The following is a 22,022-nucleotide window of genomic DNA, read 5'->3' as shown; positions in this document are numbered from 1 at the left end:
ACTTCCCCAGGTGAAGTGGAAGAAACATTATATGTATGCCACACATGGCTGCTTATTTCAGTAGGATGTGTCCCAGGAAGTACTCTTTTGGTTGTTTTTGGAGGGTAAATAGGCCTCAATTCTGCTTTCTGTGTTTTCCTATTTAGTTCTCTTTTCCATTTTTTTAGTGTAAGTGTTTAAATCTTCTTTACTCTTTTCAAGCCTCTCCCTTCAAGCTCAACAAATAACTTTAAGGTTTCCTAAAAAGGAAAAAAAAGAATCTATCCGATAATGAGCTTCCTCCATTTCTTGCCTTCAGACCTGTAAACAGCCTAAATTTTCAGGCATCCTTTCTTTTTTTCCGTTGTATTTTCAGTTACAAAAGGAGTGGAGTCTCCGTTCCTACCCTAAGGACAGCCCCTCCTCTTGATGCTCTGGATTTTCTTCCTGGCTCTTCAAGGACCATGTCACTCTCATTCTGTGCCATTGCAATCTCTTTGCCATGGTCTCCAATGAATTTCTTGTGGATAAATCAAACCAACACTGTTGTGGTCCATATCCTACTTGAACTTGTAAAAGGATTTGACTTTTTTCTTGAAATACTTTCCTCAGGTGGCTTGTGAGTTTCATGCCCCCTCCCCTTTTTTTTTCCTTTCAATTTCCTGATTCTCTGAGTGCTCTTTTCTGGCTCTCTTTAAATGCTCATTCTTCTTCATTTTGCCCTTAATTCAGTGGCTCACTCCTGACTTCCCCTCCATAACGTTCCTAAGGAATTAAACATTTCCATCAGTAACAGTGTTTCACTCTGTCAGGGATCTCCTGATGACAGAGGATAGGATTGATAGGGTTGGTGAGCAGATGCATAGTTTGAAATTTAGTGAGGTGTTTCTGATGTGCCTCCTGTAGGAATGAGAAAACTATAAAAGAGAAGCATTATGTGACTTGTCTCTTTAAGGATAGTCTGTCCTCAGACGCCAAATCCAGTGGCCGGTATTCAACCTTTATTGTATTTGATGATCTTTGACACTACCGACTACTTACTTTCTTTTTAAACTAACCCTTCTTTTGGTTTTTGCCATTCTCTCCTGTTTCTCTTTCTCTCTGAACATGTAATTTCTTTGATTGCTTTCATTTTTTCTGGCTACCCTCAAATTTTGGTGTTTTTCTGCTTCTGAACTCTATCTTAATTCTCCTGTTTTTGTGCATTCTAAAATTTCTTCCTAAATCATCTGGTCTTTTTTTCATGGTTTGAAAATTAATGTCTATGTACATAAATATACACATATATGGTTCTACCTCTCTTCTGAGCTATAGAAACAATCTCTACAAGACATTTCTATCTTTATGGTGAATAAACACAACTAATTCTACATATAAAAACACATGAACAAATTGTACAGGTTCTGCATATGAAAAAGTAAAATGAATTCTTTTTAATTGAAGTACAGTCAGTTACAATGTGTCAATCTCTGGTGTACAGCACAATGTCCCAGTCATGCATATACATACCCCTCTCCTCTAACCTTTTCCTCTGGTAGTCTCTGTTACCATTCATTATATATGGTAAGTTAGATGTGTGCTTGTTCCCCATGTAGGTTATGAGTTCCTTGGAGGCAGGGGTGCATTCATGTTCATCTTTATACATAGATTCCTGGTTGTCTACTTAATGCAAAGCTGAATTCCCTATGTCAGTTACTAAGTCAATCTAATGAATCTCCCGTTTTCAGCCTGTCTCTGACATGGGGAGCTCAGCTTGTGCTTTGTCTCATCCCCCATTGTCAGCTCTATAATGCCTATACAGTAGTGTTTGAATATTTGTCAAATTTGTCATTTCCTTGACATTCTTAGTGTCACTGTCTTAGGTCTTCATCCTTCACTTGGGCTGTTAACACAGCACCTTACTGGCCTCTGTGGCTCTATTCTACAGGTGTGCTGGTAAACCAGCTTTCTGGAAAAACAGAAAAAGCCTGATTTTGTGGTGTATGCCAATGTTCATGGTGTAAATACCATGGTCAGTTTTAAGATACCTATGTGTGATATGAGCTGGCTCACACAATTGCTGAAAATTTAACAGTTGGCTTTCGGGAGCTAGTCCGAAGTCAGCTCCAGGACACGACTGCATGACCGATCCTTTCTCGGTCATCCTCTGTAGGGCTGCCAGAAACTCTTCTACAACACAAGGCTGAGCGAGCTCTTTCTGGGCTTTAAAACCTTAAATGGGATATAGTCTGAACATTTTGGATGTTTTACCAGCCTTTCTTCAAACTGCATCCCGACCTTCCTTTAGAACCTCAGATCCTATCATTCTTTACCTTTTCTGCCCAACACACACACTGTGATCTAGACATACTGAAGTCAGTGTTCCCCTTATTTCTCAAAACAGGCCATTGCATTTGCTACCTCTAAACATTCCCTTTTGGAATAGCCTTCTCCACTTGTCTGCCTGGCAGGATCCTTAATTCTGAGACCTACTTGGCGAATTGGAAGGAAATGGAGTTCTTAGAAATAAGGCCAAAGTAGCTGTTTCCTTCTTTCACGCCCCTGCACTTTGAGAGTAGTCAGGAATGAGTTTTTGCTTTTAGTAGAATGATACTTCCAGCTCATGTATAGATTGATTAATTCATTCAGCCAATAATGAGCACCTGCTGTGTGTCAGGCATTATTCAGACTATGGATGTGGCAGTAAACAGCAAAGACCTTGCCCTCATGGAGCATACATTATAGTGGATACAGACAACTGAGGTTTTCTCATAAGTACTCTATTTTGCTTGTTAGTTTCATAATCTCTGTCAGGGTAGTCTTACCTATGTGTACCATATAGCTAGGAGACAGTGGTGTATGACTACATTGAGTTCACTTCTGTGTATCTATTTTTAACTCAATTCTCCATTTTTTTTCTCCCACAAATGTGTGGATTTCTATTCAGAAGGGTGTCTTAACATCTAGCATCACTTCTTTTTCCTGTCTATTAAAGGTCTATTTTGAACAGTTTCTCATTCCATTTACTTATTTCACCCATAATTCCAAAGTTTCAGTAATACCTATAACTTTGTATTTGTCTGCTTCTATTAAAAGTCCAGATTCACTTTATCATAACAGTATTTGTGCATCGATCTGGAGATAACCAGAGATGATAAATACCGAATATAGTCAATTTTCTTATTATTGTTATTAGTCTTGTTTTCTTGAGTTAAAGGCTATGGTTAGTAGTTGTTTTAAAATTTTTCACTTAGTATTTTCCTTTTGACTCACGGCTAAGCTTTTAGCAGTCTGCACAGTGGTCTAGAGCGTGGGTTCTGCAGCTAGACTGCCTGGGTTCAGATCTCAGACAGTGAGGTTGTACAAGCTGCATGCCCTGCCTTTGCCTGTCTGTTTATCTGTGAAATGCGGAAAATGGTAGTTCCAACAGGGTTGTGTGACTGTTGAATGAATTAATGTGTATAAAGTGCTTAGACACGTGATAAATTCTTGGTGAATATTACCACTCTCTTCTGCTGTTGCCCTCGCTCCTTCTCATTTTCAACAGAAAGCATTTACAGCAGTTCCTGGTGTAAAAAAAGACCTCAAAATATGTTAACTATGGTTGTTACTGTTCTGTTGATTAATATCTATGGTTTCGTGCAGTGTAATTAATAATCAAAGACTTTTGTTCTTTATTTTTCCCCCAGAGTGTTACAGTGATTTTTTAAATGAAGACTTTGATGTAAAGACTTATACTTCCCAATCTATTCATCAAGCTGTGATTGCTGAGCAACTAGCAAAACTTGCTCAAGGAATCAGTCAGTTGGATAAAGAACTACACCTACAGGTAATTCCAGTATTTTGGGTCATACAGATTATTCAGCCCAAAGTGATAATTTATCATTTTTATAATCCTTTTATTTAATCTAAATGTATATTTACAAGAACAAATACATATTTTTCATGGTGTGGCTTATTTTTCCAAGTATATTCACATACACATATTTACATACACTTACAGTATTATTTAAATTTATTTAAGTAATAAAAGTATTTAAAATTATTTAAATACTTACATATTTATATATAGATAAATTTTTTTGATTCTTGTAAGAAGGCACTGGGGATTGAACCCAGGACCTTGTGCATGGTAAGCACTCGCTCTACCACTGAGCGCTATCCCAACTGCCCCCACCAAGTATACTTCTGAAAAGCTTTCTGTAAACTGCTTTTTGTTAGTTGAAAAATTAATATACCCACCTCTCCAAAACCTTTATTTATGCTTTGTTTTCATCATCTTAACTGATATGAAAAGAATATACGTAGGCAAAAAATAGGATGTCTTTGATACAGATAATAGAAAATGGAATTGTAAAGCAGAACAGCATGAATAAGAAAAACTGGAATGTTCCCATTGGCAATTCACATTCCATGAGCACAAAATGTAACATTTGATTAAATTATAGAAAGCTGGTAAATTTATGGTGGATAGAACATAATGAGGGGAGTTAGGAGATAGATCCTAATCTCAGTTGTGCTGTTGCCTTTCATATCATGTAATGTCTTCAAGTCTTGGTTTAAAAAAAATGTATAGAATGGGTTGGAATAAGTAAGGAGCAAGAGGAGATTGTAGTCAAAAATCTTGAACGTTCCCTCCTCTTATCTAGAATGCTGTAATTTTCAAAGAGTGGTTTTATGGTGTATTTTCTAGTGTTGCCTTTTTTTCTGAGTAGGCACTGAATACATATGTAAATGAATGAACAAATGCATGAATAAATGAACTATTTACCAGGAAATCTGGATCTGGTATAACATGACCCATGTTCACTTAAATTGTATCTTTATCAATTAAAAGAGTAGCTTAGTTAGGACTGGGATGACTTCTAAGGTCTGTTTAACTCTAAAATTCTGATTATATAATTTGAGGTCAGTATTTATTGAGACACATTTATAAGATAGTTTTAATTGTCAGGCTTTGCATTAGGCTTGGGGATAGAAAAATGAACACATTTCCTGGCTCTTCAAGGATTCACAGACCAGTAGCAGGTACAGACAGAAATAATAACAGGCAAGTGATGCCTGTTTTTAGTACATAGTGTTTGTGGAGCAGAGAAAAATGTACTTAACCCTGCGTAGGTTTCTCAGAGGGTAGCTTTTTGCAAGAGCCACATGAAATTCTTTCTGCCTTTTTGTGATTGGTATTTTCCTTATTCTTTGCATGTAGTACCTTCTCTGAAGGAATCAATGAAAACAAAATATATTTAACATCTCTAAGTGGGGGCAAGTTGTATTTATAGTAGTTTCGGATGTGAGGTAAAGGAAGTCTGAGTCCTGGTCTGAGATCTGAACGTGCTATAATTGTTTTTATGCAGAAGCAAAATTGGGATAATGCTAACCAAACCCATAAATAAAACATAATAAAATAATTTAAAATATCATTGAGCTGAGTAAAATTATAAACGATGTACCGAGGTATGTATTAGTCTGGGCTTTAGTGCAGGAAGCGGAAACCACTCTAGGTATTTTAAGCAGGAAGATATTTAACACAGAGAATTGGATGGACAGCTAGTGGACGGAGGCAAAGGATCTCCCATAGATGCAACACAGAGGCCTGGAAGCTCCCACTGCTAAAGTTCAGCTTCTAGGTACCTGGTAACTCTGGAATGATCAATATGACTATCTCAACTGTCTCTAAATCCTCAGGTCTGAGGACCTTGCTTACTAGCTGAAACAGTAATGGGAAATAGCTTTCCTCTTTCTTCTTTCTTCTAAATCTCTTAGAAATTCACCCAGTTGACTGCAGGAGGAGTCTGTGAAAGTGTAATTTTAGGCTTTTCAACCTTTCCACAGTATTTATTCACAAGGGACAAAGAATAGAGAATAAAAGAAAATTTGTCTTGTTAGGATGAACACATTAATGACCATATCAGTGGACTGGGAAAAATTCAAACATCTTCTGGGTAAGAGGCATAGGAGACCAAAAATAACACGTATTTTAGATGGATATGATTGAGATACTCGATAGAATGACAGTGACATCTGAAACAGGACAAAGTGGAAGATGTAAGGGTTCTAGTGAATGAAGCTTTGCTGATTAGGAGCTTCAGTTCACAGACTAGACATGAAAATTATTCATTGCAATAAAATGTACAAAACAATAAGGATTCCTGCATTATTCTGAAGATTTGCTTGATCTTTTGATGTCTCTGGGAATCTTTTGCATGTGTCCTTCAACTCTTAACATTCATTTATTTTTTTTGGTGTGCTTATTCACACTGCCCTAATTTTCTTAAAAATACTAGTCTTCTGCAAGGAAGAGGATTTGCTATGACACTGGGAAACTGGAAGCGGAGGGATAGTCACGATAGGTGGACACTAACTCTGCTTTACTTTCCAAATTAGAATGTGGTCTTGATAATGTTAAGTTCAAGAACTAAAGGAACCTGATGTTTGAAAACATTCTTTAAAGGGAAAGCATGTATTAGCATGGCAAGAATTCGTTGTTTTTTCAATTTTGGCACAGCTCTGCCTGTACATCCCACTGGGAAAGGAAGGAGCTAGTGAAAAGACTGTATCTTCTTTGGCTCTATGTCCAACTATAAGCATGTTTGTGTTCCTACTAATAATTCATCTCAAGCACACCTTTATAACCTGTATTGTTTCCTTGGGTGTTAGCATTTTCCCCCTTTATCTGTGGAGAGAGGCCTTCAATTCTACATTGTAGTTAAAAAGAAAAATACCTAATACTTAGAGCAATGCTGATTATTCATTTCTTAATTTTCAGGTTGTTGCAAGACATGAAGATTTATTGGCACAAGCAACTGGGATTGAGTCTTTGGAAGGTATATTTCCATTAACTATTACAGATTATTATAGAGCTAGTCCAGGGCTCAGAAACTTTTCCAGTGAAGGGTCAGAAAGTAGATATTTTAGACTTTGCAGTTCATACCGTCTCTGTTGCAGCCGTTAAAACCTCTGCTATTACAGAGTGAAAGCAGCCAGATAACATGTAAATGAATGTGTATAGCTGTGTTCCAACAAAACTTTAGTGACCCCTGAGCTAAACTATCTGTGTTTAAATCCTTGCTTTGCCACTTACTAGATGTGTGACTTTGGACAAGTTACTTAACCTTTCTGAGCCTCACTTTTATCTATAAAGGAAGAGTATTAATGTATACTAATTTGTTATTTTGAGGATTAAGTGAATTAACAAAATGCTTAGAACAATTCCTGGCACATATTTAGTGCTTCTGTAACTGTCAGTTAATTAAAACAAGCAAACAAATCAACACCACCCAAGTAGTAGAAATAGGCTTGAATTCTTTCCTTATATTTGGCTTTCCTTAAAATTCTTTTCAGAAGTAAGAGTTTAGTAGAATAATAATACATCAGATTTTTATTATTATGAATCCTCTTAATTTTGTTTGACTACAGCTTTTATGAATTTTTCATTCTCTTTATTAAATTAAGCTACATCTCAAATATGAAATGTTAATATTTTACATTATCATTTGTGTTGCGATTACTATTAATCATTGCACATCAAGAGAAAGCTATGTGATTTTTCCCTGTTGATCAAATTCTTAAAGAGGAAGAGTTTTGCTTTCTGTGATACAATGTTTAATGCTTCCCCCCCGTAAGTATTTCGTATGTACACTCCAAGGTATTATTCTCAGCATGTACACAGTTTCTAAGACTTTGAAGAACATAATATTTCAGACAAATAGTTTGGTTTATTGAATATTTAGGATCGATATCAGACTATTGAAAAATTAAGAGGCTCTAAGTACTGATTAACTATTGAAAATTATTTTTTTACATCTCATAATACTTTTATGTGTTTCTGGAAGCAAATAAACAATACCCTACTTTACTGGTAATTTTTTAAAACAAATGATAAATGATTTTTTCATTTATAGAAACCCATAAGAATGTCATGGGTTCTTTCACATTGATTCTGAGTATATATAGGTGTAGATGAATCATCACAACAAAAACACTTCTCAGTGTGGTTTTCTCATATGTGTTTAGTTCTATAATATGCTTGTTTCCCCCAGGATGCTTTTCAGTTATTACAACATTTAAAATATACTGTTAGAGTTGGAATAACTATCCAGTGGATGAGTGTATATAGTATAAAAGCTGATTTCTCTGAATTTCTATGATAATCTAAGAGTATTCTCCAGAATATTTGAACATAAAAAGTCAAAGTATTAATCAGTTAGTATTCATTTAGGCATGATGTGTATTTCTAAGCACTTATTGAAATATTTGAGATATGTGTCATGTAATTGAAAATGAATTATTATTCCAACTTCTACTTCAACTGCTTTTTCTCCTATATATTAAACTTTTGCCATATAATTCATTTAGACATATATTTAATAAGTCTATTTTGTTATAATTTGCTCCCTCTTCATTTATGTTCATTTAAATTTTGGTTGAGAATTTGCTAGGTTCTAGGAAGCAATAACAATATGCAGAGTCCCTGTCCTTATGAAATTTGGAGGTGTATTTAATTAAGCCTATTCTATTAAAAAGGGAGAGCCTAACTTACTAATTTGTTTGTTCACTGAGTCAAATAGTAATCGAGAACTTGTTAGATGCCAGGCACCTATGAGCAATAGACAAAGTCACTGTCCTCATGAAATTTATGTTCTAGGTGGGGAATTAGGCCCCCCAAAAATGTACAAGTAGGAAACGTCAGGTATTTGTAATTCCTAGAAGAAAAGAAAGTGGAGGAAGGGGAGTCCCTTACTAGCTAGGACAGGCAGGGGATGGCTTTTTAAGATGACGTTTGAGCTGAGATTTGAGTGATCGGGAAGGAGAATGTTGTAAGCTGAAGGACCAGTAAATGGAATTAGCTTGGCATGTTTGAAGGGCATATAAAAAAGACCCATATGACTGGATTTTAGTGAATGAGGGAAGGAATTATAGATGTGGTTTTTGGAAAGGAATTTTGATTTTCATTCTAAGTGCAATGGCAAACCATTGGAGGGTTTTAATTAGGTATGTTGTATGATTAATGCTGTAAAAAGTTTTCTCTGGGGGCTCTATAGGAAGGCAAGACTAGAATCCAGCATACCAAGTTAGAAACAGAAGTAGAAGTTGATGGTACCTTGGGTTAGAGTGGTGGGTGTAAAGAGAGAGAAGTGGGTAAGATAGAGCTAACAGGATTTGTTGATGGGAAATGAAAGGTCTGAGGGAAAAAGTCACCAAGAATGAGTCCTAAGATTTTAGTCTGAAAAATTGGATAGATGATGATATTAGTAACTGAGATGGGTTAGACTAAAGAAGATTATGATTTTGATGGGGCAGGAGTAGGGCAGAAATTATCTTGGGTGTCTTAAATTTGTCATAAGAAAGTTCAAGGCTAGAGATCTGTGTGCGTGTATGTGTGTGTGTATATAGATAGGCAGGTATAAAGAAAATCTGTGTAGATATATGTACATATGTGTGTGTATAAAATCAGTATTTTATTGAACAGATTGTATGCAAAACACTGGGATTGAATGAAATCCCTAAGATTATAGATAGAGAAGAGAAGACGGTGGAGGATCAAATCTTGGCATACTCCAGCATGGAGAGATCTAACGGAGAAGTAGGAGCAGCTAATAAGATAGGAGGAAACCTAGGGAGTGTGATGACTTGGAAGCCTAGAGAAAAAAAATGTTTTAGGGAGGGAATGGTTTTAACATATTGTAACTTCTGAGCGTTCGAACAAGATAAAGACAGAACTAACAATAGAATCTGGCACTCTGGAGTTTTCTGGTGACCTTGGCAAGATCTGTTTTGGTGGAATATGTATGAAAGCTATTGAGAGTGGGTCGTGGAGAGAGTAAGATGTAAGGAAGTGATAATAACAAGTAAAGGCAGTTCATTCTTGGAGTTTAAGGTCAATGAACCATAAAACCAGCAGAAGTAAGGGAATCCTCGGGCTAAGAGAGGATTCTGTTGAACAGAGCCTTATTAAAACATATTTGTATGCTGATACAAATGTTTATTTTAATATTACTTCATCAAATATGTGACAACATTCTATACTTTAGAATACTGTGTTTCAAAACTACAACTATGGCAGTTGAATATACGAACTGGGTTTTAAAGAATGGAGTTCAAAATAATTAAATTTATTACAGATTTAATTTAATCTATTATAATATTGGACAGTCTATTTTTAGGCATATAAAATGGTAGAATTTAAGCTCCATCTTCCTGAAAATCATTTTACAATTTTGTAAGCAGTTCTTCATGTTGTGTAGATAGAAAGTGACAGCAATAAATACTTGCTGTCCGTGTTTATTATTTATGTAGCATGGGGGTTAGAGAGAGGATACCAGGCAGAGACTATCTCATTTCCAGATTATTCAAGGCCCTGTAGACCAAGCTGTGGACTTTAGTTTTAATGAAGGAGTGAAGGGGAGACTGTGAAAGGGTTTTAGCAGGTGTGTTATGTAAAATTTGCACTTCCAAAGATCACTCAGGCTTCTTTTTTTTTTTTTTGTAATTTTATTTAGTACAATACATATTAACATGAAATTTACACCTTTAGCCATTTCAGTGGCATTAATTACATTTACAGTGTGGTGCAACCATTACTATCCAATTCCAGAACTTTTTCATTACCCTAAATGGAAACCCTGTACGCATTAAGCAGTTTCTCCTCACTCCTTGTCACATTTGTTTAGTGGAGCAAGGATTGGAGGGAACCACTAGTTAGAGGCTTCTACGATAGTTTAGGTAAAGATATTGGTTGCTTTGATTACAATGATGGCAGAAACAAATTGAAAAATTTCTCTATTCTTTTCTTTTAATTGTTTACCCAACTTGAACTCTTTTAAATTTATAAAGTAATATAAGCTGTTACGTTTTCCTAGGTGTTCTTCAGATGATGCAGACAAGAATTGGGGCTTTACAGGGAGCTGTTGATAGGTACTGTTGTTCATTTTATAAATAAATGAAATTTAGAAGATTATTATCCATTGATATTTTGAAGATGACTTTGTCACTCCTCTTTTTGTTTCTCCTTTAGGATGAAAGCAAAAATTATTGAGCCATACAATAAAATAGTAGCCCGTACTGCTCAACTAGCAAGACTTCAGGTGGGTTCCCACTGTCATTTCTTTGTACTTTTAATTCATTTTGTTTTTATAAGTGAACAAGTTTCAAAAGAATGAATTCTGAGGAAATAAGAAAATATGAGAGAAAAGGGGAAAGATACTAAAGAGCTTTAAAAGAAGATAATCCAGTCTAAAAAATAAAAATCTAAACTACTATTCAGGTGAACAATTTTCACTCTTATTGCAGTATATAATCATTTTACTAAATTCTTAGAATTCAAAATTATTTCGTTTAGTAGGAAGGGATAAATTGGGAGTTTGAGACGTACAAATCCTAACTACTATATATAAAGTAGATAAAAACCAGATTTCTTCTATGCAGCACAGGGAAGTATATTCAAAATCTTGTAGTAACCTATAATGAGAAAGAATATGAAAACAAATACATGTATGTATGACTGAAACGTTATGCTGTACACCAGAAATTGACACATTGTCACTGAGTATACTTCAATAAAAAAAATTTAAAATAAATAGGGAAGGGAAAAATTATTTTTTAATAAAGAACAGAAAGAAACCTAACTTTCATTCTTATAGTATGCTATGATCAAAAGTAAGGAACTCAAACCGATATTTTGTTCTAATAGCAGTACTAATTCGTTATTCTGGAAATTCGGTTTTTGACTAAAATGTAGTGATTTTCTAGCTTTATAAGAGAGGTACACAAAACATTTTAAAATTTATTTTTCACATAGTTTCCATGATTATTCAAAAACTATTGCCTGTAGTTAGATATGGAAATTGTTTCAGACTTTTCACACTTACAGATACTACTGCTATGAATAGTTTTATATTTGAAGTTTTTTCCTCTTTGGGTTATTTTCCTAGGAAATCTGTTAACTTTGCACACCATTTTACAAAGCAAAGTAAAAATTGGTTTTATTTTCTTCATTCCCTTTGTATGTTTTATTAATGTAATCTGAGTGTCTGATACTATCCTGTTATTTTTTTTCCTTGTGTGTGTCTTTTATTAGTAACACTTTTCCCTTCTCGCTTGGGGATCTTATTTACCATTCTTCTGTCAACACTGTTCATTTCCCACTGGTTTTTTATTTCCTGTTTTTTTCCTACAATCGTACTGTTTTATCCATACCCACTCCCCTGTTTTTATCTTTAATAATCTGGCTTCTAATATCCAGTGTCTGCTGTGTGACAGAGCTTTAGAAATCCTAAATTGGCCTTGTGTCTTTATTCAGTTCACTAAACATCACCAAAACTGTGCCAGACACTGTTCTAAGGCTCTGGCTAGAGGCATTCTTCTGACTATGAAGTCTTCTCTCAAATAGCTGAGTAGGGGGAGACAGGCCGATGATTACAATGTATTGTAATAGAGGTAGTAATTGTGGCAGTTGACACTACGGAGTGTCTACTATATGGTCAGTGCTTTACCTACGTGATCTATTTATTCCTGATAGTAATCCTAAAAGATTGTTTTATAGATGGAGACATTGAAAGTTTATCATTTACCTATTTTTGTCTCATATTTAAAGTGCATTTCTTGTAGGCAGCATTTAGTTGGGTCTTGCTTTTTTTAACCAATAAATGTGCTTTTTGAGATGCTTAGGCATTTATATTTAATGTGTTTATTGTTATGTTTAGGTTTAAGTCTTTCATCTTCTTATTTTTTTCATTTGTCCTGATTGTTCTTTGTTTCTTCTTCTGCCTTGTTTTGGGTTAACTGAGTATTCCTATGATTCCATTTATTTCCTTTGTTTGCTTATCAGCTATAACTTGTTTTTGTATTTTCATGATTGCTCTAGGATGTATAGTACACATTTTAACTGTTGATTTTGACTGCTAGTGATATTATAACACTTCACATGTAGTATACGAACCTCACAGTAGTATACTTTCATTTCATCCCTCCCAGCTTTTGTTATCATGCATTTTACTTTCACATGTGTTGTAAACCCCACAATATATTGTTAAAGTTTTTCTTTAAACAGTCAATTATTTTCTAAAGAGATTTAAAAAGAAAATCTTGAATATTTACCTCCGCAGTTACCTGCTTTTCTTTTCTTTGATTAGACCCGTGTTTCTAGGTGATATCATTTACTTTTGCCCTAGGAACTTCTTTTTAACATCTCTTGTAGTATGGGTCTGCTGTTGATGAGTTCTTTCAGCTTTTGAAATAGTCTTTATTTCATGATTTTGAATGCTGTTTTTGCTGGACATAGAACTCCAGGTGGTTTTTTCTTTTAGCACCTTAAGGACACTGCTCAACTGTCTTCTCATTTGCACTGTTTCCTGTGAGAGATCTGTTATATTTATCTTTGTTCCTCTGTACATGATGTTTTTTTCTCCTCACTTTGTTCTTAAGGTTTTTACTTTATCACTGGGTTTTGAGCCATTTGATTATGATGTACCTTGGTGTAGTTTCTTTGTGTGTGTGTGTGTGTGTGTGTGTGCACATGCGCTTACAGTTCTTTAAGCTCTTGGATCTGTGAGTTTATAATTTTCATCAGTTATGGAAAATTTATGGCCATTTTTTTTCCAAATAGTTTGTCCCTCCCCTTTCCTCTCCTTTGGCGACTGCAGTTACAACTAAGGTGTCTTAAAGCTGTCCCACAGATCACCAGATACCTGCTCACTTTTTTTCTTCCAAACTGCTTTTCCCTGTGTGTTTTATTTTGGATAATTTATATTGCTTTGTCTTCAAGTTCACTGATCATTTCTTTTGTACTGTCTAATTTGCTGCCACTCTCCTTCAGTGTATTTTTCATTTTAGACATTTTTGTTTTCATTTCCTTAAGTTTGATTTGGGTCTTCCCTGAACTTTCTGATTTATCTACTCAACTTTTTGAACATATGGTATACTACTAAAATAACTGTTTAAATATCTTTGCTAATTTATAGAGTATGCCGGTCATACCACAGTCCAGTTTTAGAGATGCAAAAAGATCCCGTGTTGTCTATTTGCCATTTTCTTACTCTGTTCAAGCTGCTCTAACAGAACACCATACACTGGGTGGCTTATAAACTACAGAAACTTATTTTTCACATATCAGAAGGCTGGAAGTCCAAATCAGGCTACCAGCGTGGTTGAGTCCTGGTGAGGGCTCTCTTCTGGGTTGCAGACAGTCATTTTCCTGTATCCTCACATGGCAGAGAGGGAGAGAGCTTTTATAAGGGCACCAGTCCCGTTCATGAGGGCTTCTCTCTCATGACCTACTTCCCTCCCAAAGGCCCCACTTCCTAATACCATCACATGGGGGTTAGAATTTCTACCTACGAATCTGAACATTTAGTCCATTCCAGCCATCAATCGCTGCTCCTATCCCCAGTCCTAAGGCAACCGCTCATCTATTTTTTTGTCTCTGTAAATTTGCCTTTTCTGGCCATTTCATATCAATGGACTCATAAAAGAGATACTAGTCTTTTGTGTCAGGCTTTTTTTGTGTCTGTGAAATGCCTTTAAGGTTCATCCATGTTGTAGAATGTCACTAGGAGTTGTTTTTTTTATTGCTGAATGTTGTTTTATGGACACATTTGTCCATTTACCAGTTGACAGACAATTGGATTCTTTCTAGTTACTGGTTTTTGTGAATAATGTTGCTGTGAACATCTGCTTACATGTATTTGTGTAGATCTATGCTTTCATTTCTCTCTGTGTATTTTTTAAACTTGGTGTATTCAGAAATATTTTAGAAGTTTTACATGGCTAGTTGTTATCTCATTGCTTGTCTTATTGTTAGGTAGATTAACTTCGTTGATGAAACAAAAACCTAATGTGTGCCTCAAAGTTATGCCATTATAATTAATAGCCATCTAAAGGAATCATCATTATACAGGAGTTGGCAAACTTATTTTGTAAGGGGTTATGTAGTAAATATTTTAGGCTTTGTGGGTTATGTGTCTGTGTTGCAAGTACTCAACTGTATTTCAATAAATTGAAGATTGGTTTTGGCTTGCTCTGTGATAACTCTTGTTCTATACATTGCAGATCTGTTTTCTTTGGAACATTCAGCTAATTAATCAACTTTGAATGTATTGTTGGACTTTCTTTTTAATTGTATATTATGTGTGACTACTAGTGGACCCTCCTCCCTCTGGGTCTATATGGGACCATTAGAGACTAGTGCTGATTGGTGTTGGGCTCCCAATTTTTCTGGTCGTTATGTACAATCACCAATACTAATTGGGCCTTTCTGTTTTGAGTAATACTACTATTTCTGGAATCATTTGGTTCGACATAATTTTTGTTCATTTTTCTATGTTTAAGCTTTTTTCTTTATGTTTTATAAACCATTATGTACTCAGAAGAAGAAATAAAATAGTGATATGTCTATATTAACACATTTTAAATTAATGAAAAATTATACTTCTCATGTTCTTATAACCATCTTCTGTCTACTTCAAATTAATCTTTTCTCTTTTGAGTATCTATTTGGAATCACAGCCTTTCACAGACTCAACCTCTTCCAATTGATTTTATTTACGATACTCCTGTTGATGTTCAAATTACCAGAGTTTGATATGGTTTCACACTGGCTCTTTTGTTTTTTCAGTGAGCCTCTGCCATTCTTGAGAGTTTCTTTGTTTTCTGGGTGCAATGGAATATTCTAGACACATGCTGCTGCTTCTTGCTGGAAGAGATAGGCTCAACTAAACTTTAAGACATCCTGGTTCCTCTTAATGAATAATGTTATAAACTAAAATTTGGGCCTAGAGGAACTTAGGAGAATGGGTGATGTACAGAAAATGATGCTGTTGTTAGCAACTTATTGTGACATCCAAAGCAGAAGTATTTCTTTTTCTGCTCATTAATTCACATTGTTTTTTTATTGTGTTGAAAAGCACTTAACATTAAGTTTACCATCTTAATCATTTTTAAGTATACTGTTAACTATATGTACATTGTTATGCAAAAGATCTCCAGAAATTTTTCATCTTGGAAAACTAAAACTCTGTACCCCTTAAAAATTAATTTTCCCTTTCTTCCTCCCCTCTTCCCTCTTGGCAATTATCTTTCTACTTTGTTTCTATTACTTTGACTACTTTGGGTGATATTTTATACAAGTGAAATATGCAGTATTTGTCCTTTTGTGACTAGCTTAGTTTGTTTAGCGTAATAGCCTTAAGGTTCATCCATGTTTTAGCATGTGACAAGATTTCCTTCTTCTTTAAAACTGTATGATACTCCATTGCATGTATATAACACACTTTTTTTTATCCATTCATCCACTGAGGAACATGAGGGTTGCTTCTACCTCTTGGCTGTCATGTATAGTGCTGCAGTGAACACGGATGTGCAAAGTATCTCTATGAGTATCTCCTGCTTTGAATTCTGTTGCATATGTACTCAAATCATACGGTAATTTTATTTTTAATCTGTGGAACCTCCATACTATTTTGAATAGTGGCTGTACCATTCTATATTCCCACCAGTAGTGCACAAGTTTTCCAACTTCTCTGCATCCTCACCAGGACTTGTTATTTTCATTTTCTGTTCTTTTGATATTGGTCATCTATTGGGTGTGAGGTGATATCTCATAGTGGTTTTGATTTGGATTTCTATTAATTAGTGATGTTGAGTATCTTTTCATATGCTTGTTGGCCATTTGTGTATCTTCTTTGGAGAGTTGTCTATTCAAGTCCTTTGCTCATTTTTATTGGTTTACTTTTGTTGTTGTTGTTGAGTTATAGAAGTTCCTTGTAAATTCTGGATATTAACTCCTTATGAGATAAATGGTTTGCAAATATTTTCTATTTTTTAAGTTGCCTTTTCACTCTGTTGACTATTTCCTTTGATGCACAGAGGTTTAAATTTGATGTAGTTCCATTTGTTTATTTTTGCTTTTGTTGCCTTTGGTTAGTGTCATATCCAAGAGATCATTGTCAAATTCAACATACTGAGCTTTTCCCTATGTTTTCTTCTAGAAGTTTTACAGTTTTAGGTCTTACATTTAGGTCTTTAATATATTTTTTTGCATGGTGTGAGATAAGAGTCCAACTTCATTACTTTTCACATGGATACCCAATTATCTATTAACCATTTGTTGAAGAGACCATCTTTTCCCTATGGTGTAGTCTTGGCACCTTGTTGAAAATCATTTGGCCATATATGCAAGAGTTTTATTTCTTCCTGGGCTTTCTGTTCTGTTCCTTTTACCTATGTATCTGTCTTTATGCCAGTACCGCCCTTTCTTGATTACTGTTGCTTTGTATAGTATGTTTCAAAATCAGAAAGTGGGGCACCTCCAAATTTGTTCTTTCTCAAGATTGTTTTGGCTATAAATTCACAGTGATTTTTGTAATTTAAAATTATATTATGATACCTTGCTTTTTGAAAACAGTATTATGCTTATCAAGATTCATCTATGTTGTTTGTTGTGTAGTTAGTTAATTTTCAGTTTCCATTATATGATTATTCTGCTGCTTATGGACTTTTGAGTTTTTTGCAGTTCAGGGCTATAAACAGTACTGCCATGAATAGTTCTGTATAGGTATACTGGCTCATGTAGACACCCCTTTCTGTAAGGTATGTGCTGGGAATAGGATGGCTAGGTTATAGAATTTCTGATCTTTAACTTTATTATATAATGCCAAACTGTTTTCCCAAATAATTATGCCATTCCTACCAGCAGTTTATGAGCATTCCTGTTAATTTGTATCATTGTGAACATTTAGTTTTTCAGACTTCTTAATTTTGCCAGTATTTTGAGTGTGTGGTGGCTTTTGTTTTCCAGGGAACTGACTACTAAAGATGTTGAATACCCAAGATAAGTCCTCTTATTATGTGTGTTTCACATATCTCATCGTGCTTGATTTTTTTTTTCCCTCCTCTCTAGAGTGTCTAGATGGTTAAAAGTGAAATTTACAGTTTTTCTTTTAGGGTTAGTATCTTTCTGTCTTGCTTAAGAGAACTTTCTCTACCCTGAAATCATGAGAGACTCCCTGTTTTCTTCTGAAAGTGTATTGTTCTGTATCGTATGTTTCAGCCTGTAATATACCTGAAATCTCCCATCCAGGGTGTGGCTTGTTTTTTTTTTTTTTCCCATAATGTATTTTTCATCTCTGGTGTTTTTATCTTCTTTTATCTTTTCCCTTGTGAAGTTTATGTTTTCGTATACCTTCTTGAACATACAGAGCATATTTATAGTAGATACTTAAGTATTTCAGTCTTCATTATTTCTGGGTCTGTTTTTGTTAATTGACCTTTCTTCTTGTTAAGGGTTTTATTTTTACACTTCTTCGCGTGTGTGGCAATTTTTCACTAGAAAGGGATATTTTATGTTTTAGGGTGCTGGATTTTTAAAAATGTCCTTGAAAGAGTGTTGGACTTTATTCTTGTTCATAGTTAAGTTACTTGGAATTAGTCTGATTTTTTGAGGATTGGTTAGTGCAGGTTCAGAGCAGCCTTTAGCCTCAGGATAGTGTAGCTTTGTTTACTACTAGGTCTTTCCACTGTGAGCTCTGTGGATTGTTTTAGTGTTTCTTTTCCTGTATTTCCTCTCACACATGCGCAGATCGGCACTTAGCCAGAGACTTGAGGCCATCTTTCTGCAGATCTCCCCAACCTCTCCTTCCTTGCTAATTCTCTGCCCATAGACTCTAGCTCTTTTTGGCTTTCCTGCCGTCTCCTCACTTCAGAGAGGCTGTCATGTTTGCCTTCCATTTGCTGCAGCCAGAAAATTGTCTCCCAGCAGTAAACTGGGATAGCTGTTAAACTCATTTAACATTTTTTTCTTCAAGGAATCCCAGTCCTGTGCTTTCTGTTGTTCAGTGTCTGAAAATTATTTCTATATTTTGTTCAGTTTTCTAGTTGTTTAAGATGGGAGGGTAAATCCAGCCCTATCATTCCATCATTGTTAGAAATAGAAATTGCCTTCATTTAAAACAAATTGAATTATGACTCACATACTATAAAATCCACCACTTTAAAGTGCATGTTTAAATGTAAACTGAGTGGTTTTTACTATATTCACAAGATTTTGCAGGTGTGACCAGTATCTGATGTCAGAACATTGTCATTAACCCAGAGAGAAACTTTATGCTTTATGCCCATTAGTAGTCAGTCCTCTCCTAACCCCCAGCTCTCTAATCTGCTGTCTCTCTCTATGGATTTCCTGTGCTGGACATTTCATGTAAACACATCATACATTATGTGGCATTTTTTTTGTCTGACTTTTTTCGCTTAGCATAATGTTTTCAAGGTTTATCCATCTTGTAGCATGGGTCAATACTTCATTCCTTTTTGTGACCAAATAATACTCTGTTGTATGGATATACCACATTTTTGTTTACCCATTCATTTTGTTTACCCATTTTATTTGGGTTGTTCCATTTATTGGCTGTTATGAATAAGTACTGTTAGGAACATTTGTGTACCAGCTTTTGAGTGGACATGGTTTTTCATTTGTCTTGGGTATATACCTGAGAATATGTATGCTGGCTTATATATGAGAATATATGTGCTAACTCTGTCATAAAATTTTGATGTACCAGATCAATATACATACACCTTAAACTTATGCAATATTGTACGTCAATTATATTTCAACAAACCTGGAGAAGAAGAACATTTGGAGGAGTGCCAAACTATTCGCCAAAGCAGCTGTACCGTTTTACATTCCTAGCAGCTGTACATGAGGTTTTCAGTTTCTTTCTTGCTTGCTTCTTTTCTTTTAAGTGTAGCCATTCTGTTGGGAAGCAGTATCTCGTTGCGATTTGAGTTTCCCTAAGGACTAATGATACTGAGCGTCTTTTATTGTGCCTGTTGGTCACTCTGTTTGGAGAAATGTCTATTCACATCTTCTATTAATTTTTAAAGTGGGTTATTTATCTACTTCCTCCTTCTCTTCCTTCCTTCCTTCTTTGTTACTTTCTATACTTAGAATATATTTAGTTGTTGAGAAGCTGTCAATCTGACTTGGTCTTTTGAAGGTAATCTGTAGTTTTCCTCTGGCTTCTTTTAGGATTTTCTCTTCTTTTTGATTTCCTTCAGTTTCAAAGTGGTTTCTTTGCATTCATTTCATGTGCAGTTTGTTCTTCTTTTTCCATCTGTGAGTCTGTCTCTTTCATCATTTCAAAGCTATGCTTTTTTCAAATATGTATCATTCTCTTTCTCCTTTGTCTTTAGATTATGATTAAATATATACTGAACTTCTTTTATCATCTAAGTCATTTACACTCTTTGCCTAGTTTTAATGTATCTTTAACTTTACTTGCTGTTCTCTGGATTTTTTTCTGATTGGTTTTCCATTTCATTAATTCTTTCCTCAGTCACTTATGTATAGTCTGTGGTTAAATCAGTCTATTTATTATTATTTTCCTGAATTTTGGTTATTGTTTTATTTTAAGAAGTTCTGTGTTTCTTTTCCTAAAGTATTATATGACCTATTTCTTGTTCCTTGACTTTGATTTGAGTATATTCTGCTGAGGTATTCTGTTATCTGCCTCTAGTAGGTGTAGTATTTGTAGTCTTTGTGGGTATGTTTACTTCGGTGGTGTTTGTGGGCTCTGTCTAATAGAGTCCAGTTTTCCTGGGTGCCTAGTTATTGCATGCTGTGTGCTGGACGTTTTATTTGAAAAGTTATATTTTACAATATTTGAGTCCTTCAGAGAGGATTTGCTTTGTTTTCCTGTGGCAGCAGAGATTACTACCAGTCCAAGAACAACATTAAATTAAGTTTAACCAATTTTAACTCTCCTCTCCCACTTTGTCTCAGAGGCTATCAAAATGTAGGTTCTAGTTTTCCAGGGCTAGCAAGTGCTCTCAGTTTGTGAGTGGATTTGCTTCTTTTCTCTTTGGGTTCACTTTTGGATTGATATTCCTATTTGTACTATCATTTTTTGATGCTTTTTGAGACCTTTTTTTTTACATTTTTATACAACAGTTTTAGTTCTTAGAATGGTAAGCTAAAAATCTTGTCTGCCATTACTGAAAATAGGAGACTTACATGTCTTATCTCTTTATAAAATAAATACCAAATTATTTTATTCTCCTGATAAAATTATTTAGTACCTTCTTAACACTAAAGAGAGTGAAGTCTCAAGTCCTTAATGTGGCATATAAGGTCCTTTGTGATAGGACCTCTGCTTGCCTTTATCAACTTTACCTTTTGTCATTCTAAAGAAATTTATTGTGGATACTAATCACACTGAACTACTGACTATTGCTGAATGTGCTGGAACTTCTGGCATTTCTTGCTTTGCACATTTTTTCTTGTTATTCGACAAATTCTAATTGTTGTGTCAACATCTTTTGTGACGTCCTCTCCTGCCCTTCTGACCAAACAGAGTATTTCTTTTTCATTTTTTGGTTCCTTTAATATCCTGTAGATACTTCCATTATAATACTTTCTACATCGTTGTTCCCTTCCTCATACTCTCCTGTAAGACTAAGCTCTTTGAGGACTATGCTAATATGTTGTTAGTATTTGAATCTCTAGCCTTAGCCTAGTGTTACATACCGTATTAAATGCTTAAGAAATGAGTAAACTGACTTGTTCCTTGGTCTTTGCCTTAATGGTAATATTTTTTAAAAATATGTAGCATATGTGACTCAACAAAACATATATGACACTAAATTTTTTTTATTGTTCTTAAATATGTCTCTCATAACAATTTGGGAAATACAGCATGTGAGACCGGTTTGCTGTCTTAGTCTTTTTCAGAAGGAGGAGAGATACTTTCAAGTTATATCAGAGATAACCGACCTTAAAGTATGTAGGGCAGTGAGGATACACAGGAACCTGTCTTAACATTCAAAGAGATGTCATGAGATGCTGGAATGTCACTCAGCCTCCAACAGCACCCGACAATCACCCTTTCCTGTACCTCAGTCCTTGAATCTTTGCATCTCTATCTGCTGCTTTTTCTGCTAATTTTCCTGCCCCTGTGGATGAACTCTCATTCTCCTTTTCACTTGCTCATTGTTTCTTCTCACTCGTGCTGCTTTTGTCTCAAGGCTTCTGCTTATTACCACCTCAGCTTCTGCTCCATTCTGTACACCCACTT

At 35.1% G+C, this 22,022-nt stretch overlaps 1 protein-coding gene across 1 annotated transcript in view; it reads left to right on the top strand.

Moving 5' to 3' along the window:
* Nucleotides 1–22,022, top strand: part of COG5 (component of oligomeric golgi complex 5) — a 240,196-nt gene that overhangs the window by 1,537 nt on the left and 216,637 nt on the right. The window contains exons 2-5 of the mRNA XM_031454688.2: nt 3,648–3,787; nt 6,725–6,782; nt 10,818–10,872; nt 10,973–11,042. Coding sequence (XP_031310548.2) covers nt 3,648–3,787; nt 6,725–6,782; nt 10,818–10,872; nt 10,973–11,042 — 323 coding nt within the window. The remainder of the gene's footprint in view (nt 1–3,647; nt 3,788–6,724; nt 6,783–10,817; nt 10,873–10,972; nt 11,043–22,022) is intronic.

The sequence above is a fragment of the Camelus dromedarius genome, chromosome 7 (assembly GCF_036321535.1).
Source record: "Camelus dromedarius isolate mCamDro1 chromosome 7, mCamDro1.pat, whole genome shotgun sequence".
Lineage (NCBI taxonomy): Eukaryota > Metazoa > Chordata > Mammalia > Artiodactyla > Camelidae > Camelus > Camelus dromedarius.
This window is presented reverse-complemented; position numbering and strand designations above follow the sequence as displayed.